The following is a 19118-nucleotide window of genomic DNA, read 5'->3' on the forward strand; positions in this document are numbered from 1 at the left end:
CTCACTCGTCACACTGTTCTATTGTTTAGTCCGATATGAGCTAGCAGAGGGACCTAATGGACCTATAGATCATGGGCTCCAACAATCCAAGATTAACCAGTTAAACTCATTAACCTTGTTAATCAACAACACTCGTTAACTACTAGGACACTCCACTATAGCCTAGTAGTTGCACTCCCCTCACTATAGATATATTTCTGTCCATTTGATATAACCATGATTAGTAAGTCGATCCTTCACAGGTTGTTCGTAGCTAAAGCTGGGTCAATTAGCCGTTTTACCCCTGAAGTTGCTTCTTGTTCCTTATGTCCCACTGATCCTCTTATGAACAATTGGTTTGTGGTCCAACCAGTAAACCGAATCTCTCTCAGGCCAATGAGTGGGTGGGGCCCCTTGTTCAAGACCTGGAGTCAGTACTTAAGGGAACTACCTATCTTCTATCCCTAAAAGTGGGTAGGAGCGAATTCCATCTTGCACCCCACGTCCCCAGCTATTCACCCAGTCTCACCCCTGAAATGGGAGGCCTATTAAGTCGGCGAACTCGAGCCACTCTCACCCATGCAAATCTAAGGATAATTCCGAATAAACAGGAGTTCATCGTTAGCTCAGGATTAAGATCGAGTTACCTAGGTCATCGAATGAAAAGAAAATCAGTCTCAACAGTAAACGACATTATAAAGTGAGTAATTTTCTTCCTGGTCCGATCTTATGCAATACTCATTGCATAGGATGCCCCCACTCACATGTCTCCACATGTACAATTTAGTGATCACATTGTTTATATCATAAAAGTGGGCCGCATCCATAATGTCCCGAGAATAAGGTACTCAGCCTTATCCTTATACTATAGATCATTTTGACTATATACTTGAACTTGATCCACTCTTATGTCTCTACATATAGTTCAAGTAATCATACTATAGCCAGAGTGTTCTTAGTTTATTGGATTTAGATTAATGATCGTAAAATTCACTTTATTCAATAACAATCTTTACTGAATAAACAAAAATAATAATTTTATTGAAAATCGAAGATGTTTTTGTTTACAAACTATGAGTTTTAGGACATAAAACCCAACACTTACATAGTAACTCAATCATATAATAATTTCGTGGTTGATACATAGGGTCAAGTAACTACGATAGATCACAAAATCATTTGTCCTCTGGTCGTCCAACTCCTCGTACAAGTTTGACACACATTAGAATTCTTTTCTACTTAAGTATGAGAACTCTATGAATCTTAATTGTCACTTTAGCCCAACCAATTTTAGAACGGTGAGTAGAACCTACTCAGAAGTCTTACTTGTGTCTAAATATTGTATAAGTATATCCTAAACTTTCTTACCACAAACATTTAAGTTTTGTTGGACCATTTAAGCTAAATTCTAGTTTTGGAAGCTCATAAATAATTTTAGCTTAACGAGGGCTTCTTTCGATTCATTCATTCGTATTGATCGGCTCTCTAGAGTATGGTAAACATTGAACTCTTTGGAGCTCTTACTCATACCCAAACACCATAAACCTATGTCATAGACTTGCGTAGACTAGCGTTTGAGTTTTACTAATTTGTCTTTGCTTACTTTTCTACCTTTTCAATAATTGGCCCTAATGAGGCTCTTACTCGCTTACTTGTCTTTTGGAGATTGTTAACTAGGTTGAGCTGTTAAGTTAATCTAGGTTGAGCAGTTAAGTTTGAGATGGTTAACTACGTTGTTAAGTTTAGGGACAATGTAGATAGTTGTGTTATGATCTTAATGTATGTCATTATAAATCTTTAACTCTAGTCTATTATCATACATCATGGAATTTGTACGATACAAGAGAAACTATTAGGGTAGTCAGTCTAGCCCTGAGTAACTATTAGGGTAATCAATCTGTCTCTAATAGTTTAAAAGTACAAAGGTAAACCACATCAATAGTTTAAAAGTACAGATGTAAACCACATCACCGCTGGGACAGGTCTTTCATTAAGGATTACTTAGTAGTCCTCGAATAGTGTCATAGTCATACAATTATATAATGACATAGACAAGATATCTTATTATTGTCTTTGATCTTGATCATAATTAACAAGCAGCTGAAATTCCTCTTCTGATTTTTTAAAATTTAATTAAAAACATATGAAATTACAAAAATGCCGCTTTTCTTTCTTCCTCGATCTGCTTTATTATTATTTTTTTTTTCTCATTTCTCTTTTTTCCTTCTTTTTAATTCCTTTATTTTTTTTTTTTCTTATTTTTCTAATTCCTTTTTAATAATTGTGGTGAAAGTTATTTCAACTATGATATCTCCTCCCTAAACAACAATAGGATGGACGAGGCCGTTAGTAGAAGATATTTAAAACGTACCAAATTTTATCTCTAAAGTAGAAGATTGAAGATATTTAAAATGTAACTATTGAATCCCTGAAGTAGCAACATTGATTGACAGTTAGTTAGTGATGTAGAAGACACTCACTCAACAACACAACAATGACGGACAATAATCAATGTGAGGGTGCGATGAAACAAGACACGTTCATATATGAAAAATAACGAGCACGGTGATCATGGTCTATTGTGTTAAATTATAGGAATTAAAAGGACCAAAATTTAATGAATTAAATATAAATAAGGAAAGATAGATTTTTTTTTTTATATATAAAGAAAAAAATGATAAAAATAATTGTGTATTGGGTTAAAATTAAAAAAAAAAAAAAAGAATTATTGAAAATATGAAAAAGAAATATAAAGAATACATGATGGAATGGTTTGGTTACAAAATTGATAAGAATTCCCAAATGATTGGAATTGGAAATGGAAATGGAAATGGAAATGGAAATGGAAATAATAATAATAATAATAATAATAATAATAATAAAGAAAGAGAGAAAGAGAGAAAGAAAGAAAGCTAAAGCCTTCTGCAGACCTCCTTCATCAAATCGGGATTAGCCCTCTGAAACTCGCACAGTTCATCTAGGGAAATGAAGCCGTTGCCGTCCTTGTCGATCTCGGACATCCGCCGCCGGACCTCCTCCGGCGAGGAGGAGCCAAGTGCGTGGAGAGCGTTCTCCAACTCCGACAGCGAGATCTTGCCGTCCCCGTTGCAGTCGAAGCGGTTGAAGATTCGCTCGCATTCTGCCCTGATTGCCTCCGACTCCGCCATTCTTTTGGATTCGGATTTTTCTGCTCTTCTTTTCTTTTCTTTTCTTTTTATTTTTATTTTTATTTTTATTTTTATTTTTTATTTTTATTTTTGTATACAAAAATAAATGGGTTTGTTTCATAATGGAATGGCCTTTGAATTCGGGGCTTACAACACGTACACATTCCCACCTACAATTATGCATATCTTTCCTCTCTAACCACAAGACACTTTCCATTTCCATTATTACAATAATAGTTAAATCATTTTCTTTCCATAAATAAAAGTGTCTTAATCATGTCACCTAGATTTTACGGGAGATGGAAATCCTTTGAATTCAAGGACTAGAAGAATAATTTTACAATATTAAGTTACAATTTATATACCCATTATGGTATTCACCATTACGAGAGAGTTACCATTAACCACAAAATAATTATTATCTTGTGAAGTAGTTCGAATCACTAAGTTTAAAATGAGTTTTTTTCTACGTTCTTTATTTGTTTTGGGATCCTTGAATATTTTAGATCCAAAGCTCTGGTTTTTCAATAAGGATGTTAATTGAATTCTCAAAAGTTTCATAGCCAGTGTACTTGAAAAAGAAAGTAAAACCCAAGGAATAGTTACAAAATTTAATTAGGTCCTACCGTGAATCATGTTGCATGTGATTGTATTTCCAGACCCCAATCCCTTGATCGGTCGATTTGGTACCTATCCCTTGATCACATTCCACTACGTCTCCGTTTGTTACTTCAACTGGGTCTTCGAATGTTATGTCTAAGAAGGTGAAAGCCCGAAGGCTTTTGGTGAATCACTTTAACGATCTTAATTCTCGTTTGCTCCATGTCTATTCTCATCGCCGAAACAAACCCCGCCTCTCATTTGTCAGTTCCTCGGTCAATGGCTCTTTGGATGAGAAGCTCCAATTAGGCTCGAAAACTATTATAAAATCTGAAGCTCGTGAGATATGAGAATATTTGCTTAAACTACCGCAACTTAACTTAATGATGTTGAAAGTTTTCTATTTATAATCATTTACAAAATAGAGAAATGCGATGGGAAGAACTTACATATGATTATAGGATCTGTTCATGTTGGGTGCTTATATCTTATTGATGAACAACTAACATGTTATTGCGGGTTCTCTACGTGTCGGGGTGTAATCAATGATACGGAAGAAGGACGAGTTTCAAAGCTACATGTATTTCAAACGTATTTAGTAGATTGCAGAGGGAAACAGTAGATTGGAGAGGGGAACGAACCATTTCAAATTTAAAATATTAGGTGAATATAGGAATGCTTATTCTTAGTCTGGTTGAGAGTGTTGGATGATAGAAGTCCATATCGGCTAATTTAGGGATCATGGGTTTATAAGTGAGGAATACTAACTCCATTGGTATGAGGCCTCTTGGGGAAGCCCAAAGCAAAGCCATGAGCACTTATCCTCAAAGTGGACAATGTCATACCATTGTGGAGAGTCGTGTTAGTCTAACATGGTATCAGAGTCATGCCCTAAACTTAGTCGTGCCAATAGATTGGTAAATCCTCAAATCCTCAAAAGGAGCCAAGCCCCTCCTCGAAGGCAGTCAAAAATGACTAAGAGGTAAATCCTCAAATCCTCAAAAGGAGCCAAGCCCCTCCTCGAAGGCAGTCAAAAATGACTAAGACTCCAAAGGAGTTCGTAGATGTTTTTGTTAGTAGGATTGAGTGAAGATAAAAAAAAAATAATAAGAAGAAGAAAAGAATTAAGAACGTAAAAGGTAGCTTGCTTTTGTGTAAACAATATGCTTTAAGCATTAATTTACCTTTCACCACGCATCCTCTGAAGCAGCCCACATCGCCTAACGTGACCTCCACACCATGTCAACCACTTGCTCTTCCATATAATTTTCATATTAAACCCTCCATTCATATCACATCTCAACCTCATTCACCTCCATGGCTGATCTCTCAAGCTCACCAACTCCGGCCATCCAAGCCTTAGAATTGTCTATTCAAAATGTTATGAAACTCAACCAAAGACGTAGAAAATGGCATACTCTCTTTGCCACCCCAATTCCAAACACCACCAACCCATTATCCTCATGGAGATCCCATTTGATCACCTTCCTTGAATCCACACCTTCTCATCTCATCACCATTGTTCTCCTCTTAACAGACCTTATCGTTACCGTCCTCGAACTCTCATCGTCGTTAATATCATGTAATTTGCCTGTTAGTCACAAGAGAGAAGAAGAAGAAGTTATGGGTTTTCATTGGGTGAGCATTGCCATATTGAGCTTGCTCTCGACGAAGACTGTGGCTATGGTGGTCGGCCTCGGCCTCTCGTTCTTTAGGCGGCCCGGTTGCGTCGTGGATGGCGTGGTTGTGGGTGTGGCGTTGGGTTTAGAGGTGGCTGCAAAGAGGAGAGGCGGTGGAGTTATAATGGTGGGGAGTTTGTGGAGGATTGTGAGGGTGGTGGAGAGTGCTTTTGAGCTAAGTGATGATGCGATTGAAGCAAAGATTGAAGGAATAGTTTGGGAGTTAGAGGGAATGAAGGAAGAAATAAGAAGAGAGAAAGAGAAGGATGAGGTGTTAGATCTTAGTATATATCTTAGTAACCTTTAAGTTTGCTTTTTGATTTTATCCTATTTTTGTTTCTAAATTATAGAACATGTTTATAATTTTATTAAAAGTTAATTTTATTGAAAGTTTTAAGGGCCCAATGTTAAGATGAGGTATAAGAGTAAAATATTTTTGAAAATATCTAGGAAACATAGAAAAGAGTTTGAAAGAATGGTAGAGAGAATGAAATTTACTCCAAACTCCAATTTGGGGTCCGATAGAGTTCCTTCACAAGATCTATTGAGAATGTTTAGAACGGCGGATTTTATTTGGATTTAGATTCTTTAGATTCTAACAATTTAGAATCTTGTTCTTGGAGGTATTTTGAAGATTTTGTGAAGGAAGCCAGAGTCGATTCAAAAGTCGACGTTCTGGCCCGACGTGGGTCAAGTACGGTAGGATAGTTTTGGATTAGTATAACTTGTTTAACAATAATTGTAATTACTCACTTTAAGATATGCAAAGTGCAGCATGATGATCGAGATGTTGACATGGACGAGCAGAAGACTTCAGAGATCCTACCTAAATACGAGCCTATTTTATTTTATCTACTCGTGTTCTATTTTGAAACTAGACTTTAATGATAACATCTATTATTTTAACAAAGTTTTAAAAATATAAAATATTTTTATGAAATTAATTCGTGTCAAAACACATTCCCCTAATTCAAGTTTAAATTTATTTCAAACTCTGCTTGCATACACCAAAAGGGAAGAAACAATTAAACAAAACAATAGTACACACAAGATTCAAGAAAGTCTATTAAAAGTAAAGTAGTAATAAAGAAGAAGAAGGTTGGGATGAGGCTATCCATCCATTACTATTTAAAATGACAGAGACAGTAACTATCTAAAATCTAGATCGCTTTACTTACTTGCCTGTTCACAAACTTACCTTACCTTCCCACATTTAGAACAAAGGTAAATATTTTCTTTTTTTTTTTTTTTTACCAATAACTGTGTTTGTAAGTAAAAAGTGAAGTTTAGGCATCATACTCCCCTTGGGCAAACTTGTTCTCTGGATAGAATACAGCTATCACTTGGTTCCCTCCAAATTTTCTTCCATTCAAACCGGATCGAGCTTTCGTTGCACTCTCGATGTCTGCGTACTCTAAAAACACCTGGCATACAAAAAAAAAAAAGCAAGAAAATATTGGTTAGACTTCCAAATTAACTTAGAAGAGGACTCAACCAAGAAAGATGCTTCCTTGTTTACAAACTCTTCTGTTTCCAGATAAAACCAATGAAACAGGAAATGTGAGTGAATGGAAGAGGTTACTGAGTTAATCACATCTTCACTTTCTATAATTTCATTGTTCCTAATATCATAAGATGATTGTTTTTGGGTATTAAATCAAAATTCAGGTTTGCAGGAAGGAAAAAGAAATGAAAATTTTGGTTGAAAGATGCAGAAATTCATGCCTTTCCAACTCCAGGTGCTGCTTCATTGGGTCTCGGACGCGGGATTACAACGTTTACTAGTGCACCTGCAAAGCCACAATAAAAACCACTTGAAACCAAAAAAAAAATCAGAATCAGATAAGAAGCATATGTCGGGTGGGTGTATAAAGATAGAAGGCTATGGAGGCTTCTGTCTGTAAGTTATTTGTCTGATTCTTTCTACCAGAATGTGAGGACAAGAAAAGGCTGTAAAACAGAGGTATCATACAGAAAAAACAAACATGAAATCAATGAGTATGCATGAAGCTTTGAAGTTCTATAGAATCTATGTTGATAGGAACACAACCAACAAATGTGTTAGTTAAGTTTACCAAATTTTCCGCCTTCGCCTCGCATGTCTTCCATGATATCTTCGTAGTCTTCGTCATTAATAAGCTCTTCCGGGGTAACAACTTGTGTAAGACAAAGAACCTTGGTGGATACAGCCCCAGGCTGTAGCATAAGCTTCTGAAAAAGGAATACGGTAAGATAGTTGATAAAACTAAGATAATATTTCACAATTATAAAAATTGCCATGTTATATACAACAAACTTCGGAGCTACTTCTGTTGGTCTTGATATTATATACACAACTTATTAGCAACCAAGTATAGTACAAATTTCAGGTCTTGTTCTCAATGAATCATTCATGCTTCACATTATCAAGCACATTCGCAATTCATGCCAGAGAAAGAAATAAAATGCATACTATTCACCACTACAAGACATTTGTCATTTTTTAGGGTATTCTATGCATTTTACAATAAATTTACAAGTTTAAACAAATCTGGGAACTTTCGGTCCGTCAGGTAACTCCCAAGAACTCAACTGCAATGCTGGTTGAATCAAAAGTTTAATGAAAGAATCAACTTGAAATATCAACTAGCAATCTTCCCCCATGTTATTCAGTTGAAACATAAAGACTAATATAATATATAACGATAATGTCAATGATGTTTGGGTATTTTGAAGTTATTAGGTAGGAGAATTACATGTGCCTTTCATTTAAAATTCCACAAAGTAGAGGAAAAGCCTGTAACTTCACTAACCTGCAACGCAATTTGCTGCTGTGCATGTAACAGAACACTTTCTTGCTCTGGTTTGGGTTGGTTGGTTCCTTGATTTGCACGCCGAACAGTGAGCGTCTTATCACCCATTTTAATACCGTTGAGGGCTGCACAGGCTATGTCAGTGACTGAAAGATCTTGGTAAACACAAAATGCATAGCCTTTGGAATTTCCCGTCTCTCTATCTTTCACCAGATCAAAACCTCGAAGGGGCCCAAAAGACTCCAGCAACTCTCGGACCTGAGCTTCTGTGAAGTAATAGGGAAGTCCACCCACAAAAATGCGGTCTGGACCCTCAAGACCACCAGCTGAACCTGGTGTTAGACCAACGGCAGCTAGGTTCAGATTGGGGCTTGGCTGGCTGGGACCAAGCGTTGCAGCAAGAGAAGGATTGTAATCACTAGGTCTTCGCACCTTAACAGGCGCTCCCTAATTTGAACAATAGTAACAAATAAGAAAAATATTTTCCACAATAAATTTTGTTCTAACATTTTATGCATATAAAATAGTCAATGACAAACTAAGTACCTCAAAGATGATCCCATCCAAGGCCATGGCATTACTGGCTTCCTCAACAGATCTCATCTCAACAAAAGCAAACTTTTTCTCATGATTTATGTAAACATTAACAACCGCATCTCCTATAAGTGATAGACAGCCAACGTATGAGTTAAACAAGTTGATTTGGCAAACAATCCAGACAGTTAAACCTATGAACAGTAATAAAAAATCACCATACCAGGGCCAGCGGTATTTCCTCCTATTGCTGCCATAACCTGGCTGAAAAATGTGGCAACAGACTGCAAACAACAAATGACCTTTGTGAATAAATGCAGTTGGCTGTTATATGAGAAAACTTTCCAGTATGGCTTGGCCAATTAGAGGAAAAAAAAACATGGAAAATGAAGAAGGAAAAGTATGCCAAGGTTATCGGCACTGGTCGTGAGAAAGGGAGAGGAATAAACATAGCCAAGAGTGATAAGTTTTTCAAACTTTTATTTGGTAAGTCAACAGAGGATGACATTTGCATTTGGCAATGCAGAATCAAAAAATTACAAGAAACCAAAACCTTAACAAAATAAATAAGCTAAAAACCTGCAATCGGATGCAAAAATGGTGAACTCCAGACATGAATATATATGAAGATACGGACTTCAAATATTAAATTATATAATAAAATGTCAATAAAAAAAGAGCAACAAGAAGTGCAAAAAACCTGTTCGTTGGCTGTTGGTGGTAGCCCTCCCACATAAACGCGCCGTGCATGTCTAGTAGCCTAAAAACAGAACACGCACCATAAGTTTTAATGCCCAACTTAATGTGTACAACCAAAAAAAGAGACGTACAACAGCACTGAATTGATACCTGTTGAGTCATTGCCTGAACCGGCATTACAGGAAGTGCTCCAAAGGGCTGCATGAAAACAAATAAAAGGAAAAACAATGTAAATGATGAATATATACTTCTATCAAATAATTAATGTCATTTGCCTAAGGATTTTGTATTATTCCATTCTTTTTAATATGGGAGAAGTAGAGTTACCTGACCCGTTGCCAGAGGAAACATGGTAGGAAACATTCCAGGAATTGCTGGAGTTGTCCCGGGAATCTGACCTGCTAAAGAAATTAGGCTAAATCAAAGAAAATAATCACAATTCAAGTCAACAACATTCGCATACACATAAGATTCAAGTTCACCTGAACCTACTTCATGCTTCAGGAAACTCAATGTGATGTAACTTAGCCTCTTCCAATAAATTCTTTAGCATACAAATTTAATGCATGTACAAATTCTGAGAAATATTTGTAAGACTACCCAAAAAGGAAAAAGTTTCCAGATGAGGACGAACAAGATCCATCTAACCGGTGCATTGGTCCTTCTTTGCACATAAAAGCTACAGATGTCAGCTCACGCCCATGGTCAGCACAGAGGGGCAAGTAGTCCAACATTGCCTTCTCACAAAATTGGACGAGACATAGAAACAAAACAACAAACAAACACCAAACACAAGCAACAAAAAACCAAAATACCTCTCAGTTTCAGAATGAGTGTACCAAGTAAATAATAAATAATAGCATAGCCCATCCAAAGACCACATTTTTTAAATGACTACATATGCGATGAAGGAACAAAATATAGCTTACCCAATGACACCATGCAATTTGTTGTCAACTTTCCACACTATATTCAACAAAGAAAAGCAGTTAAATAATACAGAAGGATATTCCTGTTCATAAGGATTTAGGTACCTGCAACAGCAGTTGCACCAGGTAATATTGCAGTAGTGGGAGGAGCCATGTCAAAACCACTAATTCGTTTGCTGCAGAGAAAGATATATTAGCATAACAAGTTCAAAGACAAAAGAAGCAGGAAAGGTAATAAACCATGAAATTTCATAACCAGGAGAGACAAACAACTTGTATGATGCAGAAGAATTCAACATAAACTACAAATAGACCAGAAATCTATGTAACATACAGAGCACTGAAGAAACCAAATAATGATAGCTTGTCGCTCACATTAAAATATTGTGTGGATGCACGATTGCAAACCATTAACTTTCTTTTGAAAAAATACCCAGCTACACTGCTCAAATTAATAATGTGAACATCCCTTATATATCCATGACAAATTAGAACTTAGAAGAATAAATTAACAATTATTTATGGTCCAGAGGAAAATACCTCTAAATATATTGAGAAAAATGAATGGCAGAACTATATTTCCAAACATTCCACATACTAACCTACTGCTCTAATCATTCCTCTGTGTCAGACTTTTCAAAAGAAAAAATCATGGAAAAGAATGAGATACATAGGTAAAGGCCACTCCAATAGGCACAAACCAAAGAAAGGCCAAAAATTGCGAAGCTTCTTATGGACAAAATAGTAGTGTCAATCTCATCCTCAATAAACGAGGGTAAAGCAATATTGCAATTATTCAACAAAAGGAAACTGCAAAAAAATAACAAAAAAAAAAAGATGAATGTAGTTGGAGAAATGCCAGAGAACCACAAGTTCATGACAATTAAACCTTTTACATTTCAAACCATGACTGAAGACAGTTCTTCAATATCTCAACAAAAACCATACAGTTCACTTACATAACAACATATTAATCCGTAACATATGATCTTACTGCTCATATTTAACATCTGCTAAACTCCCCCGTAAAGCAATATAAATTCAGTAAAAATTCAAACTATTTGAACCTACTAATTTTCCACGCATAGACTTCAGATGGACGTACAGAGAAATTGTATACAAGAAAAATATAGCTATTAACTTTCATATCCAACCTTTTGGAGCGTGATCTTGACCGCGTTGGAGAAGGGGATCTTGACCTATGTTCAGGTATTCCCTTTGAGCGAGAACGAGACCTACGTCTATGTCTGTCTTCTCGTTCTTTATCATAGTCTCTCCGCCTATAAATGAAATAAGTCAATTTAATTTCCATTGATAAAAGAAATTTAACCCAACATAAATCCCTAAATCCCTACAGTGCATAAGGTAAGAGCCAATAATGCATTATGAACAAGAAGCTGGGCAAATAAATACGGGATCCATTACCTGTCGTAGTCTCTACTCCTGTAGTAATCATCATCATCTCTACTTCTGCCCCCTTCCCTCCTCTCACCTCGATCCCTATGGCGGTCTCTATGATGACGGTCACGATCCCTATCCCTGTCTTTCTCCCGGTCTCTTTCCCCATCCTTGCTTTTCTCCCTATCCCTTTCTCTACCTCGGTCCCGATCCCTCTCCCTGTCCTTCTCCCTATCCCGCCCCTTATCTCTTTCTTTTTCTCGACTTTTTGAAGATTCCCTTTCATATTCTCGGGAACCATGCTGTAAAAGAATGGTTTGTCAGTAAGATTTTGGTTTCTTAATAATCTTTTACTATATAAAAAACCATTTCATTCATAAAATTAAATATAAAAGAGGAGGGGAGGAAAACCTCAACCCAAGCTAAGGAATAGAATACAAGAAAAACTTCCAACTTGAGTGGGGAAAAAGGGAAGAACAGTAGAAACAGAACCAATTCCCACAATCCACCCAATTGCCTAACCTCAACTACACATTGTCTCACAATGAACAAAAAAAATCACCAAGAGTTAACTTGGTCTGTCCATTTCTCAAAGATTTAGAGTAACTTCAAATACTAATGGATTTCAAACGAATTCCAGCGTTTCTTATCCGTGAAAAATAGTAGGATTTAAAACCCTAAATGAATTAAAATTTTGTTTTCACTTAGTAAGTTTTCAAGACAAAAATGGCTAGATTCCTTCGGATTTCATAGAATGTAAGTATAAATTGCTGATTTAAGCTTGTTATATTCGAATTTCCAGTTAACAAGTCATGGTTGGAACGCTGAATTACTAAAAATTGTCTCTCTTTTACGCAAACATCCAAACAAAAAAATTAATTACGTTTTCATTCCAAACAAGATAAAAAATTAGTATTTGAAATCACGGAACTTGAAGTCATTTTATTGACTCAAAACGGAAGGTTATAGGTGATGTTTCAGTCTTGCAGAGCCTTCAAAACACAAACTACAACAGAACGTCGAACTTCAACAGTTCCACTGTTTTCTGAAACTAAAGAACACGATAATTGAACTCGACTCCGAAAACAAAATACGAACATTTTCAGCTTAGGAACAGCACTGCCATCGATCCCCCAAATCCCAGCAAAACCGTAATATAACAAATGAATCGCCATGGATCAATCGAATACAAAATACCTGAGATTTCGAATCACTGTGAGTGTCGTGGCCACCATGGCTGCCACCACGAGCTTGAGGAGAAAAACCATCGCCATAGTTGTCTGCATCTTCCCCATTACCTTCGTACCTCCCATCGTAATCCGTCATGTTTGAATTTGGTGTATGATCCACAGAGTTTCGGTTTGGTATATGGAATTCTTTCTGGGGAGAAATTGAAATTCCCGAGGCAATTGGGTGAAGCACGCCAACGAGTATCCTAGGGCTCGGAAGAGAGATCCTTCTCCTTATATATCAGTCTCTAAGTACTAGCCTTCGCAGAAAGGATGCGACCATGGGTATTTTGGGGAATTCGATCATAAATTTTATGTTTTTAGATTTTTAAAATTCTTAAATTAAAATTTATCCTAATAAATAATTATTTGATTATAAATAAACAAGAAGTCATTAGTTATAATTATTGAAATTTTTATTTCTTTAACTAATTAAATATATTTAAGATATTGTTAACTAATTAATTAATAATTTAAGTAATTAAGTAATAGCATTTATTTAATAAATCTTTATTTGTAAAAATGAATTAAGTAAATATTTTAACCAATTATTATCAAATAATTAAGTATATTAATTTTGTTAAATTGATATAAGACCTATATGAATTTGATGATTTCCTTGGTATACGTGGTAGTGATGTTAACATCTTACGGCGTTGAATAGTAAGATGTACCAAGATCTGAAACAACACTTCTAGTGGCGAAGTATGAAGAAAGACGTAGCAAAGTTTGTGAGCAATGTGCTTAATATGTCAACAAGTAAAAGTTCCCGGACAAAAGACGGCAGGGATGTTAGAACCCCTGAGTATACCACAATGGAAGTGGAAAAAATATAGTCATGGACTTCATAGTAGGACTATCCAGAACGCTGGAGGGCTCTACGGTAATTTGAGTAATTGTTGACAGATTGACAAAGTCGGCACACTTCTTGCCAGAAAAAGCAACATATATAGTCGATAATTTGGCTCAACTGTATGTGAAAGAGACAGTGAGGTTGCATGGAGTCTCAGGGTTCATAGTGTCGGATTGAGACTCACGCTTTATGTCGCCATTTTGGCACAGACTCCAGAAAGCATTGGGTACTCGCCTCAACTTTAGCACTATCTTCCACCCTCGAATGGATGGTGAAACGGAGCGTTTAAATCATATTCTAGAGGACATGTTACACACTTGCGTACTAGACTTCAAGGGAAGCTGGGATTTCAAACCATACCTGATGAAATTTTCATCAATAGCTTCTAGGCAACCATCGGGATGGCATCGTTCGAGGCTTTATATGGAAAACAGTGTAGATCCCCATTATGCTGGCATCAAGTGGGTGATAGAGAATTGGTAGGACCCGAATTTGTTCGAGTTACCAATGAGATCGTTCCAAAAATTAGAGCGAGGATGTGTACCGCTCAAAATAGACAGAAAAGCTACGCATATGTCAGGCGTAGGAGCTTAGAATTCGAGGTAGGAGACCTAGTATTCCTAAAAGTGGCACCAATGAAGGGTGTCTTGAGGTTCGAGCATAAGAAAAAACTTAGCCCTCGATTCATTGGACCCTTCAAAATTCTCGAGTGAATCAGTTCAGTGGCATATAGGCTAGCCCTACGCCCTCCCTCTCAAGCATACACAATGTATGCTAGGTGACAATGCTAAGGAAGTACACGAGGTACCCTATCCACATAATAGACTACGAGCCACTTTAGCTTAGTGAAGACTTAAGTTACGAAGAAAAGCCCATAAAAATCCTAGCTCGTGAAGTGAAAACCCTACGTAACAGGGATATCACATTCATCAAAGTACTATGGTTGAATCATCACATTGAATAAGCTATATATGGGAATGCGAGTAAAAAATAAGAGAAAAAATACCCTTAATTAATAAAGGAGTTTGAGACTTTCGAAAGCTCTTTTTAGGAGTATGTAATGTAAAGTTCCGTTTAAAAAAAATATATCGTCGCCGGAGCTCGAGAATTCCGGCTAGGAGTTGGAGTTCTTGGGCAACGCTCTGGAGAAGCACACGCACGCCCCACGGATCGCCAAACGAACACCCACGCTCCAGCCAACCCTCACGGTGTACCAGTAAGAGAGAATACAAAGAAAGGGAACGAGAGAGAGAGAGAGAGATTCGACGAAGTTTTCAGGTGAAGATGAAACCCGCGAACCGACGCCTAAAACGGAAGGCCCACGACATGAAAGAGATCATCGACGTCTATACGCACACGTAAGGAACGTTTCATGCCTTGATAGCATTCATATTCGTTGGAAAACTAGATTTGAGTTTTCGAGTTTTGGAGGATTTCATGAGCTAGTCGTTTTAGGCATCTACAAGTAACAAAACTTCGTGGAAGGGAAGAAGAGAGGCTTGTAGAGAGGTAGGGGAAGAAAAAGGACGAGAAACGTTGTAAAAAATGACGTATGAAGGAGAGAGATGAAAAATAACCACGTCTGCCCAACACCTGCAACCCGAGATCGCCTACAGCCCAAAGACGAAACCAACCCAAGCCAAGGCTCACTTATGCCCAAGGTCCACCTGTAGCAGTTTAGCACCCGCGCCGCAACCTAGCACCTGCACCTTGACCCGACTCAACTTGCACACGTGCCCCATGTGTCAACCTGCAGCAAAAAGAACCCCCTCGGCTACACGGCTCGGCTCGACTCCACGTAGTCCTTCGGCTAAAAAACGTCTCAATTGGCTCAGTTTGACAATTTTAAATTCGACTCCTACATTTTTTTTACCCTTGGGAGCTAATTTTGACCCTAATTAATGGAAGTAAAATGCTCTCTTTCCCAATTCACAATTTTAAAGTTGTATTTAAATTAGTGGAGTGGAAAGTTGTATTTAAATTAGAGTATTGTATTTAAATTAGTGAAGTGGAAAGTTGTATTTAAATTAGAGTGGTGAAATATTGACATTGAACCCCTAATAAAAAACAATTCTCGCGATATTTGGAGTAGGTTTGAGAAACAAAAGCTTAGCAAACTCGAAATTAGAGAAATGCCAGCTAAAACCAAATAAGTAAATGATCTTACTATAGAATAGGCTAGACTATTGTTTGATGTATGACGACGTGCCTAGTGGCACCGACACGTGTCCTTTATAAGTACATGATGATGTTTGATGATGTTTTCTCATATGATGTATTTATAATGATGTTATTTGTGCCATAAGAATGTTTTAATGATGAGAACTATAAGAATCTCAAAATATAAAACAATAGTTTTTTTGTGTACATATAGAACATGACACTTCCCCGATGATGACGAGTACGAAAGCTATGATGATGAGTACAAACGCGTACGCACGACACTTGAAAGAGTATGTTGCTCGACTATGATAGGTCCAAGGAGTGTGAATGAACCATTTTGAGATTCACGCTCGTACAGGTCATATTTAGAGATTCACGCTCGTACAGGTCATATGTAGGGAAGTACTAAAGGTCAATTTAGGGGAATATAGACTTTACGTAGTTGAGTTCATACTGCAATTTGTGTCAAACATTTGTGAAATTTTGTTTGGAATTTTATGGCAGAAAGCACCACTACCTCTTATTTATTTATCCATAATTTAAAACTAACACACCTTCACAAATATTAATAATCTAAAATCAAACGAAAACCCTTGGAATTGAAGCCGCCGCCGCCACCGCCGCCATCTCCGTCTCCCTGAGTTCTGTCTTCAGCCCTCCCCCGCCGCCGTTCGCCATCGGATGAACACCATGCTCCGGCCCCGACATGCTCTCCCTCTTCCTCTCCTCCTCCTCAAACGACACCCCGTATCGTTTCTCAACCTCTACGTATCGAATAGAATCAAATCAAATCAAATCAATCATCAATTTTCAAATGAATTTCTGAAACAACAAACACACACACTCGCTTACTTAGTGATAGACTCGGATCGAGCTGCCCATCCCGCGTTAGCGCCATCATTAGCTGCGGAATGCCCAGCGGTAGAATGTCGCCTCGATCCACCTGCCAGAAATGGAATACTTTCCCATACGTCTTGCACACTTTCTCCATGTCCACCCGCTCGATCGCCCCCGGCACGCCCGGCATGAACAGAGTCCCGCTCTTCACTTCGTACTCGTGCGAGTGCCAGAAACGCTTCTCCTCGTCGGGCAATGTCAGGAACAGATTCTCCGATATAATATACTCAATCCCTAAATCAAATCTTATATCCATTTACTGTTCTTTCCATTTATTATCAGTAATTTATAAATAATTATAAATAGAGAATTTCAGACATTCAGTCTGGTTGGTGATTTTAGCAAATATTCTCACCTATGAGCCTAGCGTCCTTCTCGGAGCTGTCGTAGATCAGACACTGACGAACCTTCTCGTTCAGGTGGGCGCAGAAGTGGTGAGCCTCCAGCTGCCTCGTCATGTCGTGAGAGTAGAAATGAAACCTAATTCATCCAAATTAAAAAATTATTCAATTAATAATTATATATTCAAAGCATCAAATCGGATCTGATTGTGGAAGGTAGCTTTTACGCGCAGAGGTGCTGGTGGATCTGGTTGATCGGTCGGAAGCGTTGGACGGCGGCGGTGGCGGTCTCCAGCACGGCGGTGCTGGCGTGTGTCGCCTCCCCCGGAATTTCTGATTTTGTCGACATTAATTATTATATTTTCTCCGATAAAGATTTTTCTGATTCCTTATTTCATTTTATTCCTTCGCCATGGCCGCGGGGAATTGCATGCATTTCTCCACGTGGCAGCACTGCTGTGTTCACGTGGCACAAGTTCTGGGTCCACGTGGCTTTTAGCTACGGCCACGTCACCACCGTTCGGTTGGGTTGAGATTTTTTTTTGTACAGATGACTGGGAAGGGAGTGAATCAATTAAATCTCAAATTTAATGATTTTTCTAATTAAAATCTTAAATAATTAAAACAAAAACACTTAATTAATGATTTTATATTTTAAGCTTATATTTACTGACTCCTAAATTTTTAATTAATGAAAAACACTTAAAATTTAAAAAATAAATGTTAGAATTATTTATATTTAAGAATGAATAAACAACATTTTTCATGTACTCCCAAGTTTTAATACCTTTAAACTCTAATAATATCCTTAAAACTTTAACAAAATTCTAAAAAAAAAAAAAAAAAAAACTTTTGAGAAATATATCTTAATTTTCAAAAGGGTTTAAAAAATATTTTTAAAAGCAAAAAAGTTTTGAATTTTTTTAAAACTTAAAAAAAATCCATTTAAACTTTTTTTAAAAAATTCAAAAATATATTTACTATATTTCAAAACTAATATTATAGAGTGGTAATTTAAAATTTTAAGGATATTTTTTAAACATAGTCGTAAGATTTTTTTTTTTAATTTAAAAAGATATTAATGAAAATTTTTAAAATTAAAATGATATTTTTAAACTAAAGGTAGTAACGGCATTTTTAGATTTTTTTTTTAAAAAAATTAATGTTAACATTAAAAAAATAATAAATTATATTAAAAATTACTCTACCATAGACCCTTGGAAACTAGATTTATGGTGTTTTATTCCTGTATTTTAAATTTTAAGATTTTTTTTATTTATATTTTCTTTTAGGTTATATTTATGCTAATTATAGTTATAAAGTATAAATGTTACAAACTCGTGAAATGTCTAAGATCAAGAGTTTTCTTTTGAGACTGTATAAGATCTATATTTCTAAAGGAGACTTGGAAAATGGAGTAAAAAAAACATTTTTTTTTTCTTTCCTTTATCCTAAGAGTTAAGTTTCTTTAGAATCATTCAAACTTGACATAATTGATTTTACTTGTGGAGTGATTCGAATCTCAATTCAGTGTTCTTGCCTTGAGATATTTGATAATAAGGTAATCTGAATTTTACTTTCTTTTGGAGTGATTCCTTATCATTAGAGCTAGGTGTTCTTACCTTTTCTTTAGCCAATGACTAAGTTTCTTTGCAATTCTATTTAGTTTAGTTCACATGTTTAGAATCATTCAAGCTTGACATGATCGATCTTGTTTGCGGAGTGATTCGAACCTCAATTAAGTGTTCTTGCGTTTCGATATTTGATCAACAAGGTAATCCAAATTTTACTTTCCCTTGGAGTGATTTTTACCATTATGGCTAAATGTTCTTACCTTTCCTTTTCGCCAATGACTAAG

The 19118-nt window shown here is 36.6% G+C and overlaps 3 protein-coding genes and 1 pseudogene across 8 annotated transcripts; 1 reads left to right on the forward strand and 3 right to left on the reverse strand.

Moving 5' to 3' along the window:
* Positions 1–2847: 2847 nt before the first annotated feature.
* On the reverse strand, positions 2848–3191 carry LOC111807712 (polcalcin Phl p 7 pseudogene; annotated as a pseudogene).
* A 1809-nt stretch (positions 3192–5000) lies between these two features.
* LOC111807068 (voltage-gated hydrogen channel-like protein) lies at positions 5001–5768 on the forward strand. Its single transcript, XM_023692640.2, has one exon. The coding sequence runs from the start codon at positions 5064–5066 to the stop codon at positions 5730–5732; it is 669 nt and encodes a 222-aa protein (XP_023548408.2). The 5' UTR covers positions 5001–5063; the 3' UTR covers positions 5733–5768.
* A 709-nt stretch (positions 5769–6477) lies between these two features.
* On the reverse strand, positions 6478–13226 carry LOC111807705 (splicing factor U2af large subunit A). 6 transcript variants are annotated; one of them, XM_087129187.1, is made up of 14 exons: positions 12975–13226; positions 11805–12079; positions 11534–11659; positions 10485–10555; positions 10380–10416; positions 9778–9848; positions 9601–9648; positions 9452–9511; positions 8975–9035; positions 8764–8876; positions 8218–8664; positions 7501–7636; positions 7151–7215; positions 6478–6849 (listed from the first exon to the last, which is right to left on the reverse strand). In XM_087129187.1, the coding sequence occupies exons 1-14, from the start codon at positions 13088–13090 to the stop codon at positions 6712–6714; spliced, it is 1764 nt and encodes a 587-aa protein (XP_086985313.1). In that variant the 5' UTR covers positions 13091–13226; the 3' UTR covers positions 6478–6711. The 6 variants fall into 6 exon arrangements, 5 of the variants coding, with proteins under 5 accessions (XP_086985313.1, XP_086985314.1, XP_086985312.1 ...); XM_087129188.1 differs by having other exon boundaries at positions 7501–7633; positions 9778–9851; XM_087129186.1 differs by having other exon boundaries at positions 9778–9851.
* A 3243-nt stretch (positions 13227–16469) lies between these two features.
* LOC111807708 (oil body-associated protein 1A) lies at positions 16470–17629 on the reverse strand. Its single transcript, XM_023693552.2, has 4 exons — positions 17488–17629; positions 17275–17399; positions 16875–17153; positions 16470–16786 (listed from the first exon to the last, which is right to left on the reverse strand). Exons 1-4 carry the CDS (start codon positions 17607–17609, stop codon positions 16602–16604), a joined length of 711 nt encoding a protein of 236 aa, XP_023549320.2. The 5' UTR covers positions 17610–17629; the 3' UTR covers positions 16470–16601.
* Positions 17630–19118: the final 1489 nt, after the last annotated feature.

Source organism: Cucurbita pepo, chromosome 12 (genome assembly GCF_057944985.1).
Source record: "Cucurbita pepo subsp. pepo isolate OVF chromosome 12, ASM5794498v1, whole genome shotgun sequence".
Lineage (NCBI taxonomy): Eukaryota > Viridiplantae > Streptophyta > Magnoliopsida > Cucurbitales > Cucurbitaceae > Cucurbita > Cucurbita pepo.

Coding starts and splice junctions, on each gene's coding strand:
- LOC111807068 (XM_023692640.2), top strand. CDS start 5,064: ATGGCTGATCTCTCAAGCTCACCAACTCCGGCCATCCAAGCCTTAGAA.
- LOC111807705 (XM_087129186.1), bottom strand. CDS start 13,090: ATGGGAGGTACGAAGGTAATGGGGAAGATGCAGACAACTATGGCGATG. Junction 10,556..11,533: donor TCAAGATCACGCTCCAAAAG/GTTGGATATGAA, acceptor CTTTCTCTGCAG/CAAACGAATTAGTGGTTTTG. Junction 7,637..8,217: donor AGCAGCAAATTGCGTTGCAG/GTTAGTGAAGTT, acceptor TTCCTTTTTCAG/AAGCTTATGCTACAGCCTGG.
- LOC111807708 (XM_023693552.2), bottom strand. CDS start 17,609: ATGTCGACAAAATCAGAAATTCCGGGGGAGGCGACACACGCCAGCACC. Junction 17,400..17,487: donor ATCCACCAGCACCTCTGCGC/GTAAAAGCTACC, acceptor TGGATGAATTAG/GTTTCATTTCTACTCTCACG. Junction 16,787..16,874: donor CGATCCGAGTCTATCACTAA/GTAAGCGAGTGT, acceptor TTCGATACGTAG/AGGTTGAGAAACGATACGGG.